The 25,647-nt window shown below is 53.7% G+C and overlaps 2 protein-coding genes across 11 annotated transcripts; both read left to right on the top strand.

The window, feature by feature from the left end:
* Positions 1 to 6: 6 nt before the first annotated feature.
* On the top strand, positions 7 to 8,463 carry ST6GALNAC4 (ST6 N-acetylgalactosaminide alpha-2,6-sialyltransferase 4). Of its 7 annotated transcripts, XR_001517477.2 has the most exons (7): positions 7 to 151; positions 580 to 666; positions 2,209 to 2,391; positions 4,545 to 4,957; positions 5,322 to 5,527; positions 6,812 to 6,919; positions 7,810 to 7,942. XR_001517477.2 is itself a non-coding variant. In XM_006917998.2 (6 exons), exons 2-6 carry the CDS (start codon positions 655 to 657, stop codon positions 7,997 to 7,999), a joined length of 906 nt encoding a protein of 301 aa, XP_006918060.1. In that variant the 5' UTR covers positions 7 to 151; positions 580 to 654; the 3' UTR covers positions 8,000 to 8,463. The 7 variants fall into 7 exon arrangements, 6 of the variants coding, with proteins under 6 accessions (XP_006918060.1, XP_015449817.1, XP_015449815.1 ...); XM_006917998.2 differs by lacking the exon at positions 5,322 to 5,527 and having other exon boundaries at positions 7,810 to 8,463; XM_015594331.2 differs by lacking the exons at positions 6,812 to 6,919; positions 7,810 to 7,942 and adding an exon at positions 6,042 to 6,797.
* A 5,675-nt stretch (positions 8,464 to 14,138) lies between these two features.
* ST6GALNAC6 (ST6 N-acetylgalactosaminide alpha-2,6-sialyltransferase 6) lies at positions 14,139 to 25,177 on the top strand. 4 transcript variants are annotated; one of them, XM_015594314.2, is made up of 7 exons: positions 14,141 to 14,267; positions 16,995 to 17,085; positions 18,870 to 19,111; positions 19,291 to 19,470; positions 20,191 to 20,597; positions 23,020 to 23,127; positions 23,806 to 25,177. In XM_015594314.2, exons 3-7 carry the CDS (start codon positions 19,109 to 19,111, stop codon positions 24,257 to 24,259), a joined length of 1,152 nt encoding a protein of 383 aa, XP_015449800.1. In that variant the 5' UTR covers positions 14,141 to 14,267; positions 16,995 to 17,085; positions 18,870 to 19,108; the 3' UTR covers positions 24,260 to 25,177. The 4 variants fall into 4 exon arrangements, with proteins under 4 accessions (XP_015449801.1, XP_015449800.1, XP_015449799.1 ...); XM_015594313.2 differs by having other exon boundaries at positions 14,157 to 14,314; XM_006917997.3 differs by having other exon boundaries at positions 14,157 to 14,314; positions 23,802 to 25,177.
* Positions 25,178 to 25,647: the final 470 nt, after the last annotated feature.

The following is a 25,647-nucleotide window of genomic DNA, read 5'->3' as shown; positions in this document are numbered from 1 at the left end:
GCACATTTGGCTTCCATGCTCCAGAAGCTGCGGCTCTGGCGCCGCCTCTGACTCGGAGCTCCCGCTTCCAGTCCCGCTCACCCGGCCCTCGGGCCATGGAGCTCCGGGCAGCGGATCGAGAGCAGCTGGCGTGCCCCAACCTGCCCACCCGGTTAGCGCCCTGCTGGGGGCGGGGGGAGGTGGAAACCGCGCGGGGGGCGGAAATCCTCCTCCTGTCTCGCCCCAGGCCTCTCCCTGGCCCGCGGGTAGTGAGGCAGGAGGTTGGGAGGGAGTGGAGCTCCTGGCTCCTGGTTCACTCTCACCCAGACTCTGTGATGACCTTGAGCCAGAGCTCCCCCTGTCTGCCTCTCCTTCCTCATCTGCACAATGGGGTTTGGGTTGGCTGGAGGGTTCCCATAGGTGGCCGATTCCAGCTCCTTAAGGATGGGGACAGTGAAGCCTGGTGTTTAGGGACGTTGAGGTATTTAATTTTCAGAAGCCATCTGCTTTGACCCGACCTGTACCCTTTGCTGCCTCAGTTTCCCCGGGGAGTTTCCTCTCAGGCCTAGGACCGGGCTCTGAGTTTCTGGGTCTTGACAGGTGCCTGGCTCCCAGCCCGTCCCAGCCTGAGCCCTGGAGACAGCAGCCGCCCTGCTGCTGAGCTGCAGCGACAGAATGAAGGCTCCGGTAAGTGGGAAAAAGGAAGACTCGCAGGGGACTTGGAGGTGGCTTCCGGCGTAGCAGCCTCAGTAGCCTGGCCTACCCTGGGACCGACTGTCACTTCTGACACCACTGTTTCTGATCTGAGACGGGCAGACTGGCCTCACAGTCCAGCTCGGATCTGGCAGGTCGTGGGGCCCCAGACAGGTAGTGTTCCTTCCCTGGTTTTACTGCCTTAGAAATAACAGTACTCCCTTTCACGAGCTTCACTGAGGTCACTCAGGTGAGGCACTTTGCCTGGGAGTGGGCCATGGTGTGAAAGTTCAGTTTAGTTGCTCTTGAACTTATTCAGGAGCCCCTGGTTGTGGGAGAGAGCCCTGGATCTTGGCAGAGTCAACCATCCTGAATCGAGGTCTCTGGGTCCCTCATGCTCAGGGCACCAGGTGCCAAGCAGAGCCTGAGGCCTCTGGCGGCACTTCTTCCCCCCACACAGCTGGCCACACAAAGGAGACCTATTTTTAGAAGCTGATGTGGTTTGTGGCAGAAGAGAGTTGGCCTCTGGCAAGATATGCCTGGGGGAATGGCGGGGGCTGCTTTTCCACCTCTGGTTTTCAAAGAGCACCAGGCAGATGCTAGGTGGTTTCTGATTGGTTGTTGCTGAGGCAAAAATGAGAGCCCAGAGACACACAAGTGGTGACCAGGGTGGCCCAGCACAGGATGGCAGCCCCGGGTCATGAGCCCCAGCAAACTAGGCGGCCCCTCCTTGAAAGCTTGGTGAAGACATTCACAAAGTCTGCCAGCAGGGCCAGTGGGCCAGCAGGGCTTCCTGGTTCAAATGGCCTTTGGCACCTGGCTTCTGGAGTCTCTGGACAGCAGCTTTCAGTTATTGAAACCATTTCTTGAATGACACTCCCCTCACATCTGCTGCTACTGTCCTTTTTACTCACCTAGACTGCTGACCGGGATCGTGGTCATCAGCCCGGCGGCTGCCACTGAGTCAGCTGAGGCGGGGAGGGGCGGTCATATTGGCAGCTTCTTCAGTCCAGAGTCTGAAGGGGGCTGGTTGCCCTTCTGATGGGCTCTCTCCTGTCCTCATGTGCACAGCACTTTACAGTACACAGAGCACCTTCACCACTATCCTCACAGTAAGTCCACACTTCAGGTCCCTATTCTGTAGAGGAGGGAACAGGCCCAGAGAGGCGGAGAGACCCACCCAGTATCTCTCAGCGCACTGGGCTTCTGGTTAAGAGCATGGGCTCTACAGCCTGGACTGGGGGCCTCACCCTGCTGTGTTCTTGCTGTGTGGCCTTGAGTTATACACTTCTCCCCAAATTGGTTTTCTTACCCACAATAAGGGGATAATAGTAGGGCTTATCTCCGGGGCCTCTCGTATCCTGAGATTGGCAGTCCAGAAGAAGGCCCGGTTAACAGAGACTTTGATTCTGCTCATGTTCTAGGAGCTACTGAGCTGGAGTTTGGACCCGTGAGGCTGGGGTGCAGCCCCCCTATAGAAGTTTCTAGGAGCCTCAGGGATCCCCCACCCTCATCTCATGGCCACTGTCTCCCCAGAGTCGGCTCCTGCTCGTCATTCTGTGCTCCGTGGGCTTCTCTACTGCCTACATCCTGCTGTGCTGCTGGGGCTGCCTGCCCTTCTGCTTGGCCTGCCTAGACCCCCACCTCTCATCCAGCTCCAGGCCCACCGTGCCAGGGCCCCTGCACTTTAGTGGTTACAGCAGCGTGCCAGATGGGAAGGTGAGTCAGCCAGGCAGCATGTTGAGGGCAGGCCCAGGCTGTCAGGGTGCCCTCCCCAAACTCTCTGAGGAGTAGTGAGAACTGGGCTCACGCCAGGTCAGCCTGGACCTCAGTCCGGGCTCCTCTGCTCACCAGCTGTGTGACATGGAACAGTCACTTCACTCTTTGAGTTGTAAGAGGAAATATTTTTTTTTTAAAAACAAATATTGCGTGGCTGCTATCACCTAGGTGCTGGGAGGTAAAAAAGGTGAGTCGGGCAGGGTAGCTGGCCTCCCGGAGCTCCCACTCCAAGGAGGAAGACAGATGTCATCCCAGATGGTGGTAGGCACATTGTGTGCATCTTTATCTGTTGACACACACAATCCATCCGTTCAACAAGTGTATATTTGGTCCCTTGACTATCTCTTGCCTTGTGCTGGTTGCTGCTGAGAGAGATAACAGGGATAAAAGTCATGTTGACCCTGAGCTCTCCCTGTCATGGGGAGACAGCGATGCTGGAGCCCTGGGGTGACGAGGCAGTACATTCCTGTTTTTTTTCCCCCACCCCATGTCAGCTCTGCCAGGCGAGTTTTGGAGCACTTTATATCCCTCACCCTGATTTCAGTGGCCCTGCGTGGTAGGTTACTCAAAGGCATCCGCATTGACACGGTGCAGGAATCTCCCAGTTCTGAGTTGGATGGCTCTCTGGGTGTTTTTCGGAGCAGGGTGTACTCAGGGACCCTGGCTTGCAGAAGACCTATTTCGGGTCTTTGTCCCTCTAAGTTACCTCCTCACCTGTAAAAGGTGGTCGTTGTAGTTCCTACCTCTGTAGGGCTTTTGTGTAGGTTGGACTGGATGATTCACGGACAGTGTTCAGGACAGGTACTGTGTAAATATTTGATCAGGATGCAGAAACAATAGTGAAGAGAACCCGAACTCAAGTGCTGTAGAGGTTGGAGCAGGTGAGGCAAACGATGGTGCAAGCTGGGTGGACGCTGTCCCTTCTTCTATAGCAGTGGCCCGTGTTCATTTCAGACACTGAGAGCTCATGGGGACGTGGGCTCAGCCTGGCCAGACCCGCTGGGTTTGTTAAGAGAAGCGTGAAATCCAAGTCTTGAATGTCGAAAGGGCTGATTTTTATAAATTAGGGATTGATTAACTGTTTTAAAGACTATAGGACAAGCAGAACACTTCTTGGGGCTGGTGGTGGCCTTGGATCTGAGCAGACCCCAGATGTCAGGACAGGCTCAAACTGAGGGCACGAGAAGGAAGTCTCTTTTATTGGTCCTATGAGTCCTTAAATCAGTGTGATATTAGTTATGAAATGCCCCTGAGTGGGGCATGACAGTGTGTCTGGTATTAACTGGAATTAATATTCCCACTGCCTTTCCAGGCCTCCATAAATGCACCTTCCCCCAGGAGGACACAGAGGCCTGGGGTGGGGAGCAAGTCCTTCGTCAGGGTTGTTGGCTCAGCTTCCACCTCTTAGGGGTTAATGAGTGGGGGTTGGGCCCCCACTGTGCCTTGGTCTGTGCGGATCACTCTCCAGGCATTTTAAGTTGAATCCTCTCAACTTGATCAAGTAGATGCTATTTTTAGCTCCAATTTACAAAGTGACTTGCCTGAGTCTACGCAGCTAGGAAAGGGCAGACCCAGGATCAGGCTCAGAAACAGTTTCCCAACATTGTTGTGGGCACTAAAGACTCTGCTTTTATTTTTCTAAGCTGGACACAGCATGAGTGAGGCTTGGGCAGAAGAGGTAGTGATTTCAAAGCTGTGAGGTTCATGTTTACTTTACACATATACAACGCCTAGCCTGTGCCAGATAGTGCTGTCACTGCTTTATAAATATTTGCTCATTGAACCCTAATAAGGAACCTATGACGAAGGGCTCGTGAGGGCTCAGCAGTAGGGGTAAGGGCCATGAACACAGCTGATGGTGTAGCGTGGAGCTCTGAATGTAAAGTCTTAGCTCTGCCACTTGCTGTCGGTATGACCTTGAGAAAGTCACTCCGCCTGCCCCAGCCCGTTTCCTCATCTGTAAAATGGGTTCATAAAGTACTTGGAGCTGATCCAGGAATCAAGCCGGGTCAGCGAGTGTTCCTGGGGGGAGGGGCAGGGCATGGCAGCTGCGCGTTTACACCTTTCTCTTTCTCTGCTTCCCCCGCCCGCAGCCGCTGGTTCGCGAGTCATGCCGCAGCTGTGCTGTGGTGTCCAGCTCTGGCCAGATGCTGGGTTCGGGCCTGGGCCCCCAGATCGACGGTGCTGAGTGTGTCCTGCGCATGAATCAGGCGCCCACCGTGGGCTTCGAAGCGGACGTGGGCCAGCGCAGCACCCTGCGTGTCGTCTCACACACGACTGTGCCTCTGCTGCTACGCAACTACTCACACTATTTCCAGCAGGCCCGAGACACCCTGTACGTGGTGTGGGGCCAGGGGAAGCACATGGACCGGGCGCTCGGCGGCCGCACCTACCGCACGCTGCTGCAGCTCACCAAGGTGTACCCGGGCCTGCAGGTGTACACCTTCACCGAGCGCATGATGGCCTACTGCGACCAGGTCTTCCAGGACGAGACCGGCAAAAACCGGTGAGCTGGGGCCTGCCTGCTGGGTTCTCCCTGGTGGTGGGGGGCCTACCTTCTCCAGGAGCTTATTGTCCATCAGGGGTTTGCTCCATGAGGCTCTGGGGGGTCAGCAGTGATGGAGGCAGGTGTGGTCCTGCTCTCTAATGAGGAGCGGGAATCAAAGGGACTGTCACTGATCAGATTATTGCATAGATCAAGGATCCCAAATGGTGGTGAGGGGCGTTAGGCCTTGCAAGCACTGATAGCGTGGGGTGGTGTTGGGGAGCCCTTCCCTGTGGAGGGGATGCTCTGAGATCTGAATCGGTCTCTGGAGTCCCAGAATATAAAAGGAACGGTTACAGTACTAACAGCCCTCTTCATGCACTAGGCACTGGGTCGCGACTCTGCATTCAAAATCTCACTGTATCCCGGCCTCCTCCACGCACGCTGGCTTCTCCCCCACCTCCCCAGCTCAGGAACTACAGCTGCCAGCCTCCAGTTTTCCAGCCCAAAACTTGGGCTTGGCCCCCAACTCTCCTCATTCCATCATCTGCCACATACGACGGGCCCTCGAATCTCCTTCCATGCCCACAGGTGCCACCATCCTCCCCTGGCCTTGCAGCAACCCCCTTGCTAGTGTCCCCGCTGCCACCCTTGCCCCCTGCAGTCTGAGCTCCAGCTGTCCCAGTGAAGTCAACCCATCAGTCACCTGGCTTCACTTCCACGGCAGCTTTACTTCACGTGGAGAATAAAGTACAGACTCCATGTCCTTCCCTCCCCTGGCCTTCAAGCCTTGTATAATCTGGCCCCTGCTTGCCTCTGTGACCTCGTCTCCCGTCATTCACCCTGCTGCAGCCATACTCACTTCCTCAGACATCCACACTGGTTCTCACCTGCATGCCTTTGCACATGTCATTCCCTCCTCCTAGAATGTTCTTCCTCCAGATCTCTCCGTGTCTGACCCCTTCCTGCCATTCAGGCGTCGGTGGAATGTCACCTCCTCAGAGAAGCCCTCCCTCTCTGCCCCATCTGATGATCCGCTCCCACCTGATGTTCTTCATACTCACTTCTTTGTTACCTTGTGTTCTCAACTGTTCTCTTCCAGCAGCTTCCTCTTTTGAGAATGTCAGCGTCGGGTATGGCGGTTCCTGGCCAGGACAGGGCCTGGGAAGTGCTCAGTTTGAGCGAATGAACCACCTCATTAATGCCTCTGCAGAGGTGGAGGCGAGTGGCCCTGAGCTGAGAGAGTGACCAGTGCTGGTACCTTGAGAGAGTGGAGGCCTGGGGTGGCCACACGGCCCCTTGTTCTGAGTTAGGTGCGGAGTCATGGGGGTGCTGCTGGGCTAACAGTGTTCCCTCCTTATAACCACCTATAATTATCCGCATTTCACAGTCGGGTCACTGAGGCTCAGAGAGGTTCGTGAGCAAATCTGATACCTCAGAGCAGGTGCAGGGTTGGAACTAAAGACAGTTTGCCTGCAGACAACCCCCTTTCTCACTTTTAACCGCCGTGCCCTGCTGCCTCCCGCTACCTCCCTAACTAAGCGTGGTCCGTTAGATGCAGAGAGGATGTGGCCAGGGCCTCTGCACCGTTGTCCAAAGGTTTGCTCAAGCCGTGCATGGCTGGCGAAGAATTGAACAGACCTAGGTTTGTGTCCAGCTCCATCTCTCTGGCCTGTTGCTGGCTTTGTGCTGGCTCTGCCCCCTCCCCAGCCTCCTCCAGAGCCCCTTCTGTAGGGGTTAAGGTGAGTGGCCTTCAGCTGGAAGGGTAACCCGTGCTGCGCCTTGCTAGAGCTGAGGCCAGTGCCTCCACACCGCCCCTTGCTCTGAGTTGAGTCGGGGACGCGACAGGCTGACTGTGTTTCCCCTCCCTTCCAGGAGGCAGTCAGGGTCCTTTCTCAGCACCGGCTGGTTCACCATGATCCTTGCCCTGGAGCTTTGCGAGGAGATTGTCGTCTATGGAATGGTCAGCGACAACTACTGCAGGTCAGGCCGGCCAGGCCCTGGCAGGGTGGGAGGGGAGCTGGGGAGGCCGTGCGCCTCAGGCCGGAGGATCTAGGCGCTGTGGGGTGCAGGGTGTGTGGGCTTCTGGGTGGGTGGCTGAGGCCAGGCACTCGAGGGAAGGGGCTCAGCCTCTAAGACAGGCTCAGTGCCAATCTCCACTCTTTGTGACATGCGGTTGGTCACACACTTTATCGAGGCTCCATTTCCTCAGAAGGTTATGGACACATTTAGAGAGGGGGTAATCTACAGAAGTACTTACTGCAGCGTTGGGGCCGATTGTATTGTCAGTGACATATTATCTCTAAGTTTTTACTTTTAAAATTAGGTTTCCATATTATTGTAACTAAAAAGTTCAGAACGGGCCCCATGTTTTCTCCCTCTGTTCTCTTTGGAACTTGTTTGTTGAGCATGTGGGCGAGATGGCAGGAGCCTGTGTGCCCTCTGCTGTGGCACCTGGCCAGGCTGCCGGCGTGCACCGTGCGTAGGTGGGTGTGTGCCACGGGGCATTAGGGGTCCCTCCCATGAGCCCAGCACCAGCAAGGCACTTCATCTTTTTGACCTATGGATTCAGTCTGGAAGGTGGCTATCACGATTCCCATTTTACAGATGGGTTATTGAGGTTTACGGGGTACGTCTCTGGCCTAGAGTCGACCAGCTTGCAAGGGACAGAGCTGGGACTCGAGCGCTGGCCTTTGGGATCCGCACGTAAGCTGCCGTGCTCCTCCCCTGTTTCTCTTGACCTCCCCTGGGATCAGGCATGGGACACCATGGGCCCGTAGTCCCTGGGGAGGGTGGCTGAGGTAGGTGGAGGCTCTGGTCAGAGGCGGGCGAGTTCTGGTGCCCCACGCCTTTCCCTGTTCCCGACTCTGCAGGGAGAAGAGCCACCCCTCAGTGCCTTACCACTACTTCGAGAAGGGCCGGCTGGACGAGTGCCAGATGTACCTGGCACACGAACGGGCGCCCCGCAGCGCCCACCGCTTCATCACCGAGAAGGCCGTGTTCTCCCGCTGGGCCAAGAAGAGACCCATCGTGTTTGCCCACCCGTCCTGGAGGGGACAGTAGCCCCGTTGCCCAGCCAGCCGCAATGCCTTCCCCAGGCCTCCGTTCCATTCACACTCCACCAAAAACATTTAATTTATGGTTCCTGCCTCTACCACGTGCCAGATGGACCTAGAGTCTCCTGGAGGCACTTGGAGCCATCTCAGGCCTCCAGACCTGAAGGGAAGAAGAGGGGGGCCATGGTGACCTCTGTCCCCTCCTCCTTCCCCTCGCCCCCCGAGTCATCTGAATCTTCATTTTGGCGTCCATCCCACCTCCAGGGTTTGTCCAGTGGCCTTTGCCCCCAGGGCTGATGGCCCTCCACTCACCAGCTTTGTGACCTTTTCACCAGCCTTGGCCCTTCCTCTCTACACTCCCACTTTTGGTGCCACACTTCCCAGGAACTTGGGGTTCACTGGGCGAAGGGACCTTTGGACTATGATGCCGGGATCACCTCAAATGTACGGGTAAACGTGCGTTTTCTGGAAGGCTGCCTCCAGTGTGGCTTTGTGTGCTGTGGGGACTGGGGCTCCTCTCCCTACCACAGTCGCATAACCCGTTGGGTTGAGGGCAGGCCAAACCCCGGGGCTTCTCCCCAGACCCACGACTGGCTGGGCTTCTCGCCATCTAATCTGCCTGTGCGTTTCTTCCCTAAGAGCCCCTTCCCCACCAGGTCAGAGAGTCTGGCCCCATAGCTCCACTTGGCCCAGGACGTGCCCCAACTCAGAGACTCCATGGGACCCCCACCCTGCACCCAAGGGGCACTGGGAGGAGAGTTCGGAGCCTGGGAGGAAACCACTTGGGGTGCGAAGAAAATCTCTCCACTTCACGTCTCCTCCCTGGTCCAAGGTCACATTCCAAGGCTGTTGCCAGTTAAATTCCCAATTAACTCGAGTTGGTTACATTGCAAGAAAGTGAGGATGGGAGGAGGTGGGCGGGCCCGGGGCGCACCTTTTCTGCGCTTCAGTTGCCTCACCTATAAAGTGGAAAAGGTCAGCCCACCAGCAAACGGCAAGGGCATGCAGGCGCCCTGGGAGGGGCTCGTCTTAGCCTGTTTTACGGATGAGGCGAAGCCACTGGGCTTAGCCAGGATGCAGTCCCGGGTCTGAGAGCTGAGCTTGAGCGTCTGGGCCCTGAACCAAGAGGCTGGAAAGAGCCCACAAGGGCTTCACCATCCCTCTCTTCCTCTCTCCCACCTTCCTTCATCTGGAGACCAGGAAACTGATTAGTGGAGGACCAGGGCGCAGGACCTCAGGCTCTCAGCTGGAATGGAGCTCTGGGTTCTAGCGTCCAGCTCCAGGAGTCAGCCACTTCATGGGCGTGTGACCTGTGCAGTTGCCCTGGGCCCTGTGCTTGCCTAGCTTAATGTTCTTGATACTACCTGGAAATTTGAGGAGTTCCCGCCCCCCACAAGGGCTGCACATTTTCATTGTGCTCTAGACCCCACAAATTTTATAGCTGGTCGTGCCAAGGAGTCTGGATGTCCTCAAGAGAGACTGGAGACCTGGCATCTGGCCCACGGCGCTGCCTTTTATGCTGTGCCTCCCCTACCCCATGCCAGGCAGGCTCAGGAAGCTCAGCAAGTGTGTGAAGAGGGAGGAGAGCCGTGAGCCGTGAGCCGGGGGAGGCAGGAAGCTCCGTGGTGGGAGAGAGCAGGCTGACAGCCGAACCACGGCTGCTGGCCTGGCAGTGGCGAGTGTCTCTGAGCAGGTGTCAGGCAGAAGAGTGGGATATAACTTGGCAGGTGAGTGGCTGGTGGGGTAACTTCTGGTTGCAGAGGGAGGCCTCTGGAGTCAGACCAGGCCTCATTCTGCTTCTACTTCCTGCTATGGGACCCTGGCAAATTAGTGCCTCTCTCTGAGCCTCTAAGTTTAATCTGTAAAAAAAAAAAAAGAGATTAAAATCACCCCTACTTCACAGGATTATATGCATTTAGAGAGATGGCATCTATAAAGTACCTGTCCCCAGGGCTGGCACTTGATACGTGGGAGCCATCATTTTCAATGGGGTCGCCTTTGCTCACCTAGCCCCACCCTCTTTGGTGGTGATGGATGGGCAGGAAGACCTCCCATCCCTATCAGCTCTGTGCTCACAGCCTCATCCTAGGACTCCAAGGCCCGAGTCCACTGGATGTGATAGGAATTGAACTCAACCCCCTCCCAGGCGGTTGCTTTCTCTTCCTTCATCTCCTGGAAGACGCCAGCCCAGCCTTTGGGCCCAATCAACAGAGGTGTTTCTGTCCTGGCCCTGCCCCCGGGTGGGGAGTGTTTACTGCTGAATTGGCCCAAGTGATGGTGACCTGGCAGGAGCCATCCACCAGGTACTTCCTTCAGGCAGATGAAGATGGCATTTGCCTGGTCTGGTGACTGGTTCTAGACCTGCTGAAAGCTCCCTGAGGACCCCTATCTCCGCCACTGCAGTTCTTGCAGCTTCTAGAAGGTGAGTTGGGGGCAGGAGCCTACTCTTAGCTCAGGAGTGTGGCGGCAGGGTCGGGGCACCTTGGCGTGCAGCCCCATTTTGGGACTTTGTCTACACCCTGACTCCTTTGTCCCTTCAGCTGGTCTGCTGGGGACTTACCCACTTCTTGCTGAGGCCACAGGGGCAGCCAGGTGAGCCTTGCAGCCTGGAGCTATCTTCAGGGACATTTCCACTCCGAGGAGCTTGGGGCCAAGCCAGGAACTCACACTCAAATCTCATCTAGCCAGGTGAGGAAGGGAACATGGGTTCTGCCGAGTACTGGTAGACACCTGTGTCCAGTGTCACTTGGGCCAGCCTGACTGCTCCAGCCTCGGTCTGTGAAGAACCAGGTACTTCCTGGTTCCAGACCCATGGCCAGGTCTCGAGAGCACTTGCTTAACGGAGCAGCTGCTGTGTACAGGCCCTCATCTGCTGGCAGCCCTCCCCTGCTAGTAGCCCTCACTGGCCTCTCTTCAGAGGGCCATCCATCTGGTTCCTTATCTATCCAGAGGGAAGAAGGCCAGAGTCCCCAGTCTTGGCTCCCACCCTGGCCCTGGCCAGGGCCCAGTGTACGGTATCATGGGCAAGTTGTGTCCCCTTTATGGGCCCTGTTTTCAGTCTTTGTAAATTGGGAGCTGGGGTGGCAGGTGAGGAGGTCTCTGAGGATTCTTTCCAGAACGCTGTGGAAGGGGAAAATCCTAACAGTGCAAAGATTGCTAAGGTGCAAGAAGAGAGGTCACACCTGGGACCCCCACCCTGGGGCAGGAAGGGCTGAAGCAGAGGCCATCTCCCCCAGACCGTGGGGGAGCGGCTCCGTGAGGCAGGATCAGGCAGTGTGGCACTAGGAATGGCCACAGCCACCCAACCGTGAAAGTCCTGCTGTGAGTGTGGGCAGGCCTGGGGCTTCAGAGCAGAAAGGCCTGTGATTATTCAGCAGACGGGCCTGGGGGAAGCCCAGCTTGGGCGCCTGTGTGTGTGTGTGTGTGTGTGTGTACGCTTTGATCCTCATTTCTCCCTCTAGAAAGTGGGGATAACAGTCGTACCCATCTCATAGGCTATTTTAAGGCTTCAGTGAGGTATGTTTGCAAAGTGCCTATCACAAGAGAAAGCACGTGACACTTGTTTTTCTTATCCTCGTTATTACCGAAGTGGTTGTTATCCTTCTCGGGGCTGTTGAACAAACTCAAAAAGAGTCTGGAGGCTTCGGCTAGAAATAAGTGATAAAGATTTATTCCAGGGTTTTAGGGCTTGCAAACTGGAAAGGCAATTAGGCAAGACCCAGAGTGCTCTAAACAAGAAGGAAAAGCTGAGGGTTCTTATAGTAGAAAAGTACTTTTAAAGAAGAATCAGCCCTGCGTTCTTGGTCGCTGGATTGGTGCCACGTTGTAATCCTCTAGATGGTGGTCTTGATGCTGGATGTCAGGTGGTCTGGATACTTGAACATCTTTTCCTTAGTTAATCAGAGTGTTACGTGGAGGTTTGATGTCAATCTGGGCATTGATTCAGGACTGTAAAGTTCAAAAATTTAAGTTCCCAGTGAAATAAGAATAGAATCATTTCCTCATATACCTCAACTTGATTTTAGTAATTTAGCAACTTGACTGAATTGACTTCATTTATTTTTTCACTCTATTGCTCAGGGCTCAGGAAAGCCAGCCCTATAGCAGAGCCTCCTGAGGCAAGCCAGGGCCCCAAGACATGGCGGACCTGAGTGGGGAGCTCCGGGTCCGGATTTGGTCCAGGAACTAGGCTGTTGCACCCTCTTATTTGTACAGGTCATTGGCCTGGGATAGGGAGAAGGGCTGGGGACAGGATGCCCTACCCTGGTGCAGCCTCCAACCTCATGGATGACCTAGGGCAAGGAGCTCCCCTTTTCCGAGCCCCCAGCAGTTGGGTTCATCGGCCTTCCTGCCTGACTGCCCTGGCCCCGGCTCTGTGGTTTGCTATCCCGTCAGGCAGCCAAGGAGGGCCAAGGGTGGGGATGGGCTGAAGTTCAGGAAGTAGATGGAGGTACACACCAGAAAGGCAGGAAGCCTTTCATCCACCCTCGGCCTTGCCCCAACCAACCCCCACTTTTGCTTTAATTAAAAACAAAGTGGTATTAACTTAACAAATTAGTCTGATACAAATAACCTGGAAGTTTATAAAGCAAAAGTGAAGGTAGCACCCACCCCTCCTGCTTCATGTCCGCTCCCCAGGGGAAACTACTGAGTAGTTTCCAGTAGTCACTCCTGGATTCTTCCAGACACCTTCCATGTGCATTTACAAACACATCGATAGCAGTATTTAAAGAAAGGACTCATGCTATATACGCAGTTCATTTTTGATGAATTAAAAATAAGCTTTTAAATATAAAAACATTATATAACTGCAATCTTAAATTTTTGAAAATACAGTTAAGTCAAAAGAAGAAAAAGCAACCCATAATCTCATCATTCCAGAAATAACCACTATTAACACTATGATACCTAAGTGGTATCTCTCCTTATTTTTGATTTTTCCCTTTTTCTCTCATTTTTCTTTTTAAATACTGTTATACACACAAATGATGGCATTCATCATACTTGTAAGTTATAAGTAATAATATAATGTACACCTTGAACCCATGTCCCACTTAAAGACCAGATCCTTACTAGAAATTAGACCCTTACTAGTTTCTTCCCCTCTCCCACATCCCTGCCTCACCCATAGACAACTGTATTCTTGACTTTAGCTTTGAAAACTTTAATCACCCTGATAGGCAAAAGCTAGTTCCTGTCCCTGGCTCTGAGAGGTGGCCTACTGCCTGCTGTATACCTTAATAATATATTGTGTAGTTCATTTGTCTTCCGAGACTCGTCTTTTTCATACCTTATGTCCCTAAGTTTCATCCATTTAATCGTAGCTCATTCATTTTCCCCTGCCATTTAATATTTCACACTGCGAATGTGCCATCATGCAAAAAAAGTCCATTCTCCCGTTGATAGATATATGGGGCTGTTTCCAGTTTAGTGTTATCGAGCTCCATTTTATACAGGTGTAAGAATTTCTCCAGGGTACATACCCAGGAGAGGAATGCACATTTTTACATCTTTGTTTTCCAAAGGAATTATAGAGATGCAGTTCTTTAATGTGCTTCTTCATTTGAACATCCTGTAAGTATCCTGGCCATCCCGTCTGTCAACACATATTGACCTACAGCATTCATTTTAGCAGGGCTGTGCCTTTATTTCACCAGGCACCTATCATGGCTACTTATTATTTTCACTATTATATAAAGTGATATAATAAATACCCTGAAAATTAAAAGTCAGTAACATTTTTAATCCTTACAACACCCTATGAGGTTGTTCTCCTTATTTTCTAGAGGCGTGCAGGGGAAAGGTAAGTCATGTGCCAGGCGGTACAGCTAGAGGGTGCAGAGCTGGACTTGAACCCAAGGTTGAACCTGAGTTCACCCAGGGTGACTACTGGGGTGCAGGGCTTTGGATGCCCTGCCTAAGGGAACTCAGCAACTCAACTGATTCCAAGCGCCATGTGCTTTGAGACTCAGTTTCCCCAAACCGGAGCCAATAAAGCGAGACGGAAGTGAGCCCACAGGAAAGGGTTCCAGAAGGTTATTTTCGTTGTCACTACTGCGAAGCGCTCACGTGGCCCGCGGAGTCGCCTCCCCGCCCCCGCTTCTCCCAGGCACCGCCCAGAGGCGGAGCCAGCCGGGGCCCCTCGAGGCTCCGCCCGCCTCCCTGGCCTGGTCTGGTGCTTCGAGGGGCGGCGCTAGGACCCAGCGGGCCCGGGCTGCGATGGGGCCTGGGCGGCCAGAGGAGCGCGGACCCCAGCTCCCGGATCCTAGCGCCATGTGAGGGGACTCGGGGGCCGCGGGGGGCCGGGCGCTCCCCGGGGGAGGTGAGCTGGTGCCACGCGGGGGCGGGAAGAGGGAGAGGGTGCTCCCTGCGCCCCTGGGGGATGGGGAGTGATGATGCGGGGGCTCTGGGGGCTACCCTAGACTCACTGTCTAGCCAACTGCGCCCGGAGACCCCGGTCTTTGCGCCCAAGGGCCGTCGCGGGGTTTGCGGGGCCTCCTGTAGCTGATTACCCCATTGGAACTCGGAGAGCCTGCCGCCGTCCTGCTTCCCTTCTCTTCCAAGCTGGGGTTAGGGCTCCGGATCCCCCGGAGTGCCGGAGTTGGGGTCAGCGCAAAGGGGGTTGGCGCGGAGGGTGAATCGCCCTCCACCCCAGGTGGACCCACGGGCTCGAAGGCCCCCATCCCGGAGTTAGATGCCCCCTCCCCCTTCATCCCGCGCGACTCGTGGGGGCATCCCGACCCTGCAGGAGGGCTTCCGGGGCTGGGAGAGGCAAAGACCCCCTAACAGGGCAGGGTGTGGCCCACACGGTTATCCCAGGGACCCAGCCCTCCTGCACTGCTGCCATGAGGCGGAGTCCACGCTCCCCGCCCAGCGCTCTGGGCTGCCATCTCCCCAGCCTGAGCCAGCTGTTGCCTAACGGGCTTGCCCCCCACCCCCTCCTCCGTGCCGGGCTAGGTGCTGGGCACACACTCGGTGGCCTCTGGCTCATTCCAGTCCTGGGAGATCCTCGAGGGAGATTCCATCAGCCTCAGCCCTTTGCTGCTCCCGGCAAACAAGTCTCCCCAGCAGGCTCTGGACAGCCCTGCAGGGCACTTTGCTTCTCTGAACCTCAGTCTCCTCATCTGTGAAATGGGGAGTAAGAGACCCTACCATGCATTGTTGCCGGGAAGATTGAGTGAGTGGGTGATGCTTAGCATGGCTACCGCACACACTCCTGAAATGAGAGATTAGTAGCTGGGCGAGGGGTCAGAGGAAGGAGTGTGTTTCCCTGGCAAACTCGGTGAGGCGGGCCTTGAACAACTCTGTGAGTTGCCTATTCTTATTACTCCCATTTCACGGATGAGGAAACTGAGGCTCAGAGAGGTCACATGGCTTGCCCGAGGCCCCTCAGCCAGTAAGTGGTGGACCTGGCATTTGCACTTGAACCTAAGGTGTTGTACTGACCATGGCATTCTCAAGAGCAGCATCGTGAAGGGGGCTGATGGTTGGTGGTCCTGGCTGAGGGCACTGCTCAGGCAAAGGTGGGAAAGTGGCAGGGGTGAGGGAGGGTTTGGGGGGGGTGGAGGTTCGGCCTGGTACCTGGAGTGCTCTAGTGTGTCTGGAGCAAGGGGCATGGAAGGAAATGGTGAGTTGGGAGCCTCGGCTCAGCTGGACGGGTGAGGGCCTGGAAAGTCAGAGGCTTCAGGGCTGACAGGGGTGACCCTGGGATTCTGGACTCCTGGCTTTTGCCCTGATGGGCTGTGAGTGCAAGGAGGGGCCACTCTTCCCTTCTGATGAGCTTCAGTTTCCTGATCTGTACCCAGTGAGAATCCCGGGGTCTCCCTGACTAGCTGTGAAGGATGGCCTGGGCGAAACCTGAAACCCGGCTGGGAAGGCAGATGGAGGGCCTCCTCCGGGGACGGGGTGGGGTTGGGCAGTGGGCGGAGTCAGGACCTAACCAATAAGGAGAGGCGTGTGGTGAGGAGCCTCTTGGCCTGAGGTTCTCCGGCTATTCCTGGTGGCAGTGTCGAGTAAACAGCAGCTAGGTCAGGGGGTGGAGATAGTGGCGGGAGCTGTGAGGCCCCTGGAGGGGAGGGCAGAGCTGGGGAGCCCCGGCCCCAGTTTCTGCCTCTGCACTTGCCCAATCTTAGTGCCCTCTGGGCTTGAATCTGCTGGAGGTGGCTGGACAACAGTTCTTATTTGCTTTTGACAGGCGGGAATATTGAGATATGGAGAGGAGCTGGGTCCTGTGAGGATAGGGGCTGGTTGGGGAGTGAGGAGCAGATCTGGCCTTGTCTTCTCACAGCGGAGGCCACTGGGGCTGGGGCAGGAAGGAAGGGCTGCCCAAGGCTGCATTGTCCCCTGAGGTCCCCCACCCACCCTGGGGCGGGGGGGAGGGGTGCTGTGATTATGGCCATCTGACAGATGAGTCTGAGCCCTTAACCTCCAAGATCTTACTCGTTGATTAATGAAGTCATTCAGTGATCCTCTTGCACCACCTCCAGGGGCTCTGGAGGCACAGTAGAGAATTTGAGTTGGCTGCACCCTCAGGGAGCTCTCAGCCTTGCTTAGCAAGGTGACACACAGGGGAACTTCCTGTGGGGTGCAGGCTTGCAGGATGAGTGGATGTGAGTGGGGTGCAGGAGGTCAGGGTGTTGCAGACAGTTTATGCAAGCCCTGGAAGCGTGCAGGTGCAGAGGGGTTTGGGGACTGTTCCTTCGTTCTGAGGGGTGCTGGCTGCCTAGGAGAGCCAGGGTGTGGGAAGGCCCCTGCTGTGGAAACAGAGGGGGAGAGAGCAAGGGTCAGGAAGAGAGCCAGGGTTCTGTCACCACCTGGCTGTGTGACCTCAGGCAGTTTTTTGCCCTTTCTGGGCCTGTCTCCATCTGCAAAATGGATATGATCCTGAGCCTTGAAGTAATAATGGGTGGGTAGGAGAGCCGGCAGGGGTGGGGACGGTGTAGCCTTTGACCAGCTGGACCTAGGGGAGGGCAGCTGGCCATAACCCTTTCTGTGGCTTGCAGGCGTGAACCGACATCCCTGCCCCCCGGGCCACCTGCAGGACGCTGGCCCCTGCCCCTCAGCAGATGCTGGAGAGAGATGAGTAGCAACAAAGTAAGTCCCCCTTCATTTCTTGTCCTCATCTCAGCTTCTTACTTTCCTCGGTGAGATGGGCTCCTTCGGACCTGTCTCAGACCCAAACCATCACAGGTCTCTTCCTTGCCAAGAAGTGGCTGATACCTGTGAAGTCCTGATTTGAGCCCTGCTGTGGCCATTCATCTATATGGCTTTGGACAAAGTTCTGCCTCTTTCTTTGGGTCCAGGTCTACCTCTGTCCTTCTTAGGCTTGACCGGGCCATTTGTAGTAAAGGATCATCTGAGAAGGTGACTTGGAGTGCTGTGTAGGGGGTGGGGTTGGGGAGGTAGAGGTGAATGGGGGACTGGGGGGGAGGGGGTCAGCCAAAGATGAGGGAGTATTGTGAGCATCACTCTGAGAGTGTCAGGATTCCCCATCATCCAGTCATTCATGCTTTCCTGAGCACCTACTATGTGCCTGGCCCTGCACACCCCTTTCCTAGGATCCACTGTACCATAGCTTTGGCAGAATCTGAGGGTTGGGGGCAGGGTGCTGTGGGTGTATCCTTCTGGGTCCAAATGGCAGAGAGAAACCACACAGTAAGTTGAATAGGGGAAGTTTAACCCATTTCCTGTTTAGAGAAAAAAAGTGCTGCTCGCTGTCAGTGTTAATTTAACATCACATGTAGAAATGCTGTGTTTTCTAAGGTTTGACATTTTCAGCAATCAAGAATCACTCTATTTTGTAAATGGAAATACCAATACTAAAAACATGGTGCTACAAATAGGACGATGTCATTCGTTTCCAAAGACTATTGATATATTAGAGGGATGCGAAAATGATAGTGAGATATTTTGTGGCGAACCTTGGGGGTAAGGTTAGGACTGTAATCCACAAGTTACCTTGGGGTCAACGCTGCAGCTGTCAGCACTGCCAGCGAGTATTCTCGGGGCAAATAGGAAATGGGTTAATGGATAGTTATTAACTATAATCGGGCATTGGTGTAACAAGGAATTGGAACTTTAAGGAATCCAGGAATAGCAGGTATTAGGAGCAGCCACCGCCCCCTGGGCTGAGATCCACGCCTTTATGGAGAGGGCAGAGCTATGGCCCACTGGATGTCAGAGAACTCACTGTGCTAGTGGAAATTGTTATAAATCCACCTCGTAGGCTACTACATGAGAGGTCATTCGCAGGAGATAACTTCTGAGAGGCACCCAAGCTCCATACAGAACTGCTCCAGGGAGGGGAAGCTGGTGGTCTCTGGGTGTTCAGGTGGTTGAGTGTACTGCATGAGCTGAACTCTGGAGAAGCTGTGATCACAGCAGGAGCCCAAACTGCCTAAGGGTGGGTGCTGGAGGCAGCTGCCGAGTGCAACTGGTTGCTGGCCATTGGGCACTGGAGACAGAGCACATGCCTGAGAAGCCACCATGTGCACTGTGGGAGCAAGTGCCCCAGAAGCAGGTACAAAGCCCACTAGATCCTGGAAGCAAAATCTTTTCCTCTTGCAGTGTCTCTCAAGCGCCCTCTACTGAGAAACCTTAACATGCAGTTAGCTTGCATGGAAAAACAAGCAAAGGGCCCAGATCTATTTTCACAGAGCTGGCGAAAAGGGTGAATTTGGAGCTGAGAAGCAATACATCGATAATCAGCACAGGGGCCTCAGCACAAGGAGCCAGGGCTCCCAGGTCTCACCTCACCTTGCAGACCCTGGGCAAATGAATCCTTGCGGGCACTTTGGATATCACTTTCCTGCCCTGTCAGCCACATGGCGGTGCACTATCTATGCAGCCCGATTCCTGACCAGGTCCATCCCCTCCAGGTTTAGATAAATGAAGATTTACGGAGAGTGCTGTTTGGAGAAGACCTGAATCCTCTCATTGGACTGTCCTGCCTGTCTCCAAGCATCCTTCCAGCTGCAGCTGGAGGGATCCTTCTGATACCCACATCCAGTCCAATCCAGCATACCCTCCTCCTGAGGACGTTCTGTACTCCAGGCCTTGCCCTGAGGGCTGAGATACGGTGGGGAGCAAGGCTGACCCAGTCCCAGCCTCAGAGCTCATGGTAATGTGATCAGTGCTGTGATGGGGGTCCTCAGGGCTGGAGGAGGCCTTCCTAAAGGAGGTAGTGTCTGAACTGGTCTGGAATGAGGAGCAGGAGTTAGCTGGGCATGGAGACAGCAAGGAGGCGGGGCGCCGAGCCTGCCAGGTCGCTGAGCCCTCACTGGCCTCTCCTTTCTCCAGGAGCAGCGGTCAGCAGTATTCGTGATCCTCTTTGCTCTCATCACCATCCTCATCCTCTACAGCTCCAACAGTGCCAATGAGGTCTTCCATTATGGCTCCCTGCGGGTCCACAGCCGCCGGCCCTTCAACCTCAGGAAGTGGAGCATGACCGATGGCTATGTTCCCATTCTCGGCAACAAGGTAGGGCAGCCGCTTTGGGGAGCTCCCTGGGAGCTGCCTGGTGGCTGATCTCCCCACGGCCCACCATCACGGGTCCCTCCTCCTCTTCTTCTCTCCATTCCCTCCATCCCTCCTAAAGGAGAGGGTGGACCCTGGGAGTCAAGGCCCTGGCTTCCAGTGCCTTCGGTCCCTTGTTTGCTGTGTGACCTTAGACAAGAGCCCTGCCCTCTCTGGGCCTCATTTCTCTCCATGTTCCCATCCTTGGCACTAAAATCCTACTATGTCCTCAGTCAAAATCCCTTCGGAAAGGTGTCTCTGTTTTTCACCGATATTTCTCTGCTAGGGAGTCCACACAAGGTTTGGGAGGACATAGGGGTACCTGACAATGCAAAAACAGCCACCGCTCCTGTCACTCTTGATCCCCTGTCCCTATTTTACTTTCTTCCTAGCACACTTTACTTACCACCTGCTATTATTTTATCTTTTACTTGTTTGCTGTCTGTCTCCCCAGCCATGAGTATCTGAAGGCAGGAGTGGGGTTTCTTTTGCTCATTGCTCTGTCGGAGTACTTGGCCATTAGCTAGCTTGCTATAAATATCTTAAAGTACTGAGTGAGTGGGCTTTGGTTTCTTCCTTTAAAATGGGCATAATAATTCTGGTCTCCAGGAGGCCTGGATGTACAAAGCACAGGTCCTGGCATGGAGTGGTCGTGACAGTGTTGACTCCCCTTGCCCTCCCCAGACGCTGCCCTCCCGGTGCCACCAGTGTGTGATAGTCACCAGCTCCAGCCACCTGCTGGGCACCAAGCTGGGACCTGAGATTGAACAGGCCGAGTGCACCATCCGCATGAATGACGCGCCCACCACGGGCTACTCAGCAGATGTGGGCAACAAGACCACCTTCCGCGTGGTGGCCCATTCCAGTGTGTTCCGTGTGCTGCGGAAGCCCCAAGAGTTCATCAACCGCACTCCCGAGGTGGTGTTCATCTTCTGGGGCCCCCCAGACAAGATGCAGAAACCCCAGGGCAGCCATGTGCGTGTCATCCAGCAGACAGGCCTGTTATTCCCCAACTTGGAGGCCTACGCCGTCTCTCCCGGCCGCATGCGCCAGTTTGACGACCTCTTCCGGGGTGAGACGGGCAAGGACAGGTACCAGCCTCCTGCCTGCCCCCTCTAGCCAGCCTCTGCTCCCCTTCCGGGAGCTCGGAGGTCCTGCTGCTCCCGGCATGCACTGCTCTGAGGGTGTGGTCACTTCTTGCCGCCGTCTGCTCAGGTTACCTACGGGAGTTCTCTTCGTGTCCAGCTCTTAGCACGAGTCATTTCCAACGTGCTCTGCATGGCCTCGTCTCCCCCGGAGGGCTTCCTTCCAGCACTTCTTGTTTTAAGCGCTCCGTTGCTCCCAGCATGCTCTGTTCTAAGCATATATCATTCCCAGCCTCGCTCTGACTAATCTTAGAAAGGCTAGGCCAGTGCCGTCCAATAGAAATGTAATGTGAGCCACATACGCAATTTAAATTTATGTAGTAGCCACATTAAAAAAGTAAAAAGAAACATGTGAAGTTATTTTTGACATGTTTTATTTAACCCAGTATGTCCAAAGGTGGTCCTGTATATATTTTGTTTGACTTACACCTAAATATTTAAAGTTTTGGAGCTACTGTAAATGGTATTTACAAAATTTTTTTTTGGTTTCCAATTATTCATTGCTAGTATTTCGAAATATGATTGATTTTTTGTGAGTCGATTTTATATCCGTAATCCTGCTAAATTTACTTATTGATTCTGGGAGATTTTTGTAGATTCTTTGGGATTTTCAGTGCATTTGATCATGTATCATGTAAGGACATGCAAATAAGGACAGTTTTATTCCTTCCTTTCCAACATGTATACCTCTTATTTCTTTTTCTTGCCTTATTGCACTGACTAGGACTTTCAATACGATGTTGAATTGTATTTGAAATGGCGACAGTAGACATCCGTGCATTGGTCCCAGTCTCGGGGAAAGCGTTTAGTTTTTCATTATTGAATATGATGTTAATTACAGTATTTTTGTAGCTGTCCTATATCAGGCTGAGGAGGTTCCCTTTGCTTACTAGTTTGCTAAGAGTTTTTGTCATTACTGGATATTGAATTTTATCAAATGTTTTTTTTGCATCAATTGTCATGTGGTTTTTCTTAAGACTGTTAATATGGTGGCTGGTATTGATTGATTTTTTTTTTTTTTTTTTTTACGCCTATAGATCTTCCTAGGTAGTCTCCCATCCAAGTACTAACCAGGCCTGACCTTGCTTAGCTTCTGAGATCAGTCAGGATAGGACTTTTTCAGGGTGGCATGGCTGTAGACTGATTTTTAAATGTCGAGTTAGCCTTGCATTTCTGGAGTAAACTCCACTTGGTTGTGGTGTATTATTTTTATATATTATTGGATATGATTTGCTAATATTTTGTTGAGATTTTTGTGTCTGTGTTCATGAGAGATATTGGTCTGTAGTTTATTTTGTACCGTCTTTGGTTTTGGTATCAGGATAACTCTGGCTTCAGAAAATGAATTGGAAATGATTCCTCTTCCATTTTCTGGAAGAGATTGTATAGAATTGGTGTTCTTTCTTATTTAAATGTTTGGTAGAATTTGCCAGTGAAACTATCTGGGCCTGAAGAGTTCTTTTTCAAAACATTTTAAAATACAAATTCAATTTCTTTAATGGTTACAAGATATTCAGATTATCTATTTCATCTTGGGTGAGTTTTAGTAGTTTCTGGTTTTCAAGGAATTGGCCCATTGCATCTGAGTTGTCATGTATGCAGTTTTTTTGTGGTATGTAATTTCTTTTATGTTTGGAGGGTCTATGATGATATCCTTTTTAACTCTTGATTTTGGTAATTTGTATTTTTTTCTTTTTGTTAGTCTTGCGAGAGATGATTATTTTTTAAAAAACTTCAAAGAACTGCCGCCAATCAAAAATATCCAAGATATTTTCAGTTCAACATGTAATCAATGTCAAAAATTATCAGTGATGTATTCTACATTTTTTTTATACTCTAAGAAATCCAGTGTGTGTTTTATACTGGTGGCACATTTCAACCACATATTAAGTGCTCCTATGTGCCCTTATGTGCCACACGTGGCTGCTTTAGTGAGAAGCACAGCTCTGGGCTCTTAGCTACTTAATGCTTTGCTATAAACTTGTTACTCCCAGCATGACTGTCTCGGATTGTCTCCCCTTGGGAATTTGCCGCTAGCATGGGCATAGCTGCTTCTAGCATGTTCTGTGATCATGGTCACTCCCAGCCTGGTCCCAAGTGTGACCAGTCTCCCAAGGAGTTTATTCCCAGCATGCCCTATTCCTATTCTTTCCCTGCCAAGGACCTCTCTCCACACCCCTCATCTCTGCTCAGACCAGCCCCCTACTGGCATCGGGCTGGACCAGGGGTGACTGAAGTTGCCCCACCCCACCCCGCCCGATGAGTTGGTGGGTGGAGTTCTTGGAAACTCTGTGGGGATTGACTGGGCCTCCCTGCCTGCCGCACCCTGCCTGCATGCCCCTTCATCATGCTCCCTCTCTGCCCCCAGGGAAAAGTCCCATTCGTGGTTGAGCACAGGCTGGTTCACCATGGTGATTGCGGTGGAGCTGTGTGACCACGTGCACGTCTATGGCATGGTCCCCCCCGACTACTGCAGGTGAGCCCCTCCAGGACAATGCCCAGTCACTGGCTGTGGGATGGAGCTGGGGGCCTGGAAACCGTGGCTGGGGGGCCTTCGAGGGCCGCTCTTTGTTGGTATTCAAACTGCTCTGCAGAGAGCTAGGCTCCTTGGAGCTACCTCGGGGGCCTCTACCCCAAGCTCAGCGAGAGTCCAGAGTTTATATATTAATAGTAAGTAGTATTATTACTATATGAAAATCCCATGAGGTGACAGCTGTTCTTTACTGAGTGCTGACCATGTCTCAAGCTTGGCTATGCTTATTATCTCATTCATTCCTCACAGTGACTCCAAGTGATAGGTACGTTATCCTCCCTATTTCATGAATGAGAGAAACTGAGGAAGACGTTTGTGAGTGGCCTGAGGTCCCACAAACAGTAATGGGTGGGGACCAGGCTCCAGAGCCCATAGTCCTTTACCCTACTCTGCCACCCTCTTGGGGACAGGAAAATGTCCACCGCATTAAAAAAAAAACATTTTGGTGGTCACCAACCTCGTTCACCTTATGCTTATTTTATAGATGGGGAAACTGAGGCCCAGGGAGGGACAGGGGTTTTCCCTCACTGAGGTCCTACAGCAGGTCAGGGGCTGGAAAAAGCAAGGGCTCTGCCAGTGCCCACCCTGCCCTCACGGCCCCATCTGCTCTGCCCCAGCCAGCGGTCCCGCCTGCAGCGCATGCCCTACCACTACTATGAGCCCAAGGGGCCGGACGAGTGTGTCACCTACATCCAGAATGAGCACAGCCGCAAGGGCCACCACCACCGCTTCATCACCGAGAAGAGAGTCTTCTCGTCCTGGGCCCAGCTGTATGGGATCACCTTCTCCCATCCCTCCTGGACCTAGGCCGCCTTGCCGGCGGGGCCCTCACAAGGGACACAGGAGAAGTGGCTCTCCGCTCAGCCACTTGACCAAAGGCTGTCTCCTGGCCATTCAAGGTTGGCCAGAGTGTCTTCTGGCCAATCAGGGTGTTAAAGAGGGTGCATCCTCCAGCCAGTCAGGGCTTGAGGATCTCTCTTGGCCAATCAGGGATTTGGGCTTCTATGTGGTTAATCAGGGGTGTCGGGATTTCTTGGCCAGTCAGGGTCAGAGTAGTCAAGCAGGGTATTTCTGAGTAATGTGAGGCTAAGGACATGTTCTTTCCCATGAGGCCTTGGTTCAGAGCCCCAGTATGGCCCTCGAATCACTTCCTGTTGGCTGGAACAGTGGGGTTCTATCCCAAGTTGCTGGGAACTTTGTGTTGCCCCTCACCTCCCAGAGCCAGAAAGAGAGGTTGCGTGGAGGGTGGGCACTGTCTGGAGTCTGGGCCGGGGCACTTGTGGGGTTTGTCGGGGGGTTCCAGAGGTGGGAGGCTGGCGACTTGGTCTTGGCTCTCCCTTGAGTGGCCTTGGACAAATCCCTTGCCTCTTCTCTGGCACCCTTTTGCCTGTGTCGGGTTTTGGGGGCCCGGGGTTCCTTTGTTGGGGGGCTGAACTCCCTAGGGACCCAGAGTTCTCTTCCCCATCTCCTCCTGGAAACGAAGGTATTTTTGCACAAATTCTCCCATTCTGGGAGACTCTGATAAGAATGAGACAAACCAGCTGTTTCTTCGCCCTCCCCCAAGCTGCCCTTAGCTTGGCTCTTAAAGAGCCAGGCCCCCTTTTCTGCCATCCAGCAGTGAGGCTTTCTACCTGTTGGAAGAGCCTTTGGGGTGGAGGCAGGGGGGACCTAGCCAAATTGGGGTTTCAAGCAGCCCAAGATTCTCCCTCCAGCTGGGTCTGGGAAAGCTCTAGGGGGCCAGGAGCTGCGTTGCCTGGGTTCGGGCAGCCCTCACTCTGTATCAGGCACTTTATTGCTGGGCCTTAGTGGGTTGGGTTTGCCCTCTGCTCTTCCGGATCCTGGAAGAGAAGTTTGGAGGCCTTCCTGGAGGAGGTTGTGGAACGGGAGGGGCCAGAAGCAAGCCATTGCACATTGGGGTGGGGGTGGGGGCCAGTGGCTCCCCTAGACTTGATTTTGTAATGATTTGTATAGGAATAAATGCTCCTAAGCTCCAGTTCCATTTCCTGTGTCTCCTGATCGAGCCAGGCTCTCTCTGGCCCGTGGCTTTGGGCCTCCTCAAGACAGTCAAGTGCCCACACTCTCTAGGTCGGGAGTGAGTCATGCACTTTGCAGCTGGGGTGGAGAGTTGGCAGCTCTGGGGGTTGGGAAGGTGGGGAGGTTCCCAAGCCAAACCTACCTGGCTTTTCCAGTCCTGCCTCCCCCTGCCTGTGTGACCTTGAGCAAGTCACTTCCCCTCCTCAGAGCCCCAGTTTCCTCATGGCTGAACCAGGACCACTCCTTGCCCTCAAGGAGCTCAGGTTCTAGAGAGGGGAGGGGCCCCATGACAGGTTCTGCCCCAGTCAGGCCACTATGGGCAGTAAGGGCTACAAAGACAATAATGCAAGTGATATGAGAGGGGCTTTTGAGGAGGTGATGTTCTCTGAAGGCCTGAAAGATGAGGAAGAGACCTCTGCAGGTTAGGGA

This window comes from Pteropus alecto, unplaced genomic scaffold (assembly GCF_000325575.1).
Source record: "Pteropus alecto unplaced genomic scaffold, ASM32557v1 scaffold67, whole genome shotgun sequence".
Lineage (NCBI taxonomy): Eukaryota > Metazoa > Chordata > Mammalia > Chiroptera > Pteropodidae > Pteropus > Pteropus alecto.
Note: the sequence above shows the minus strand (reverse complement) of the source record. Positions and strands in the feature narration are given on the sequence as shown.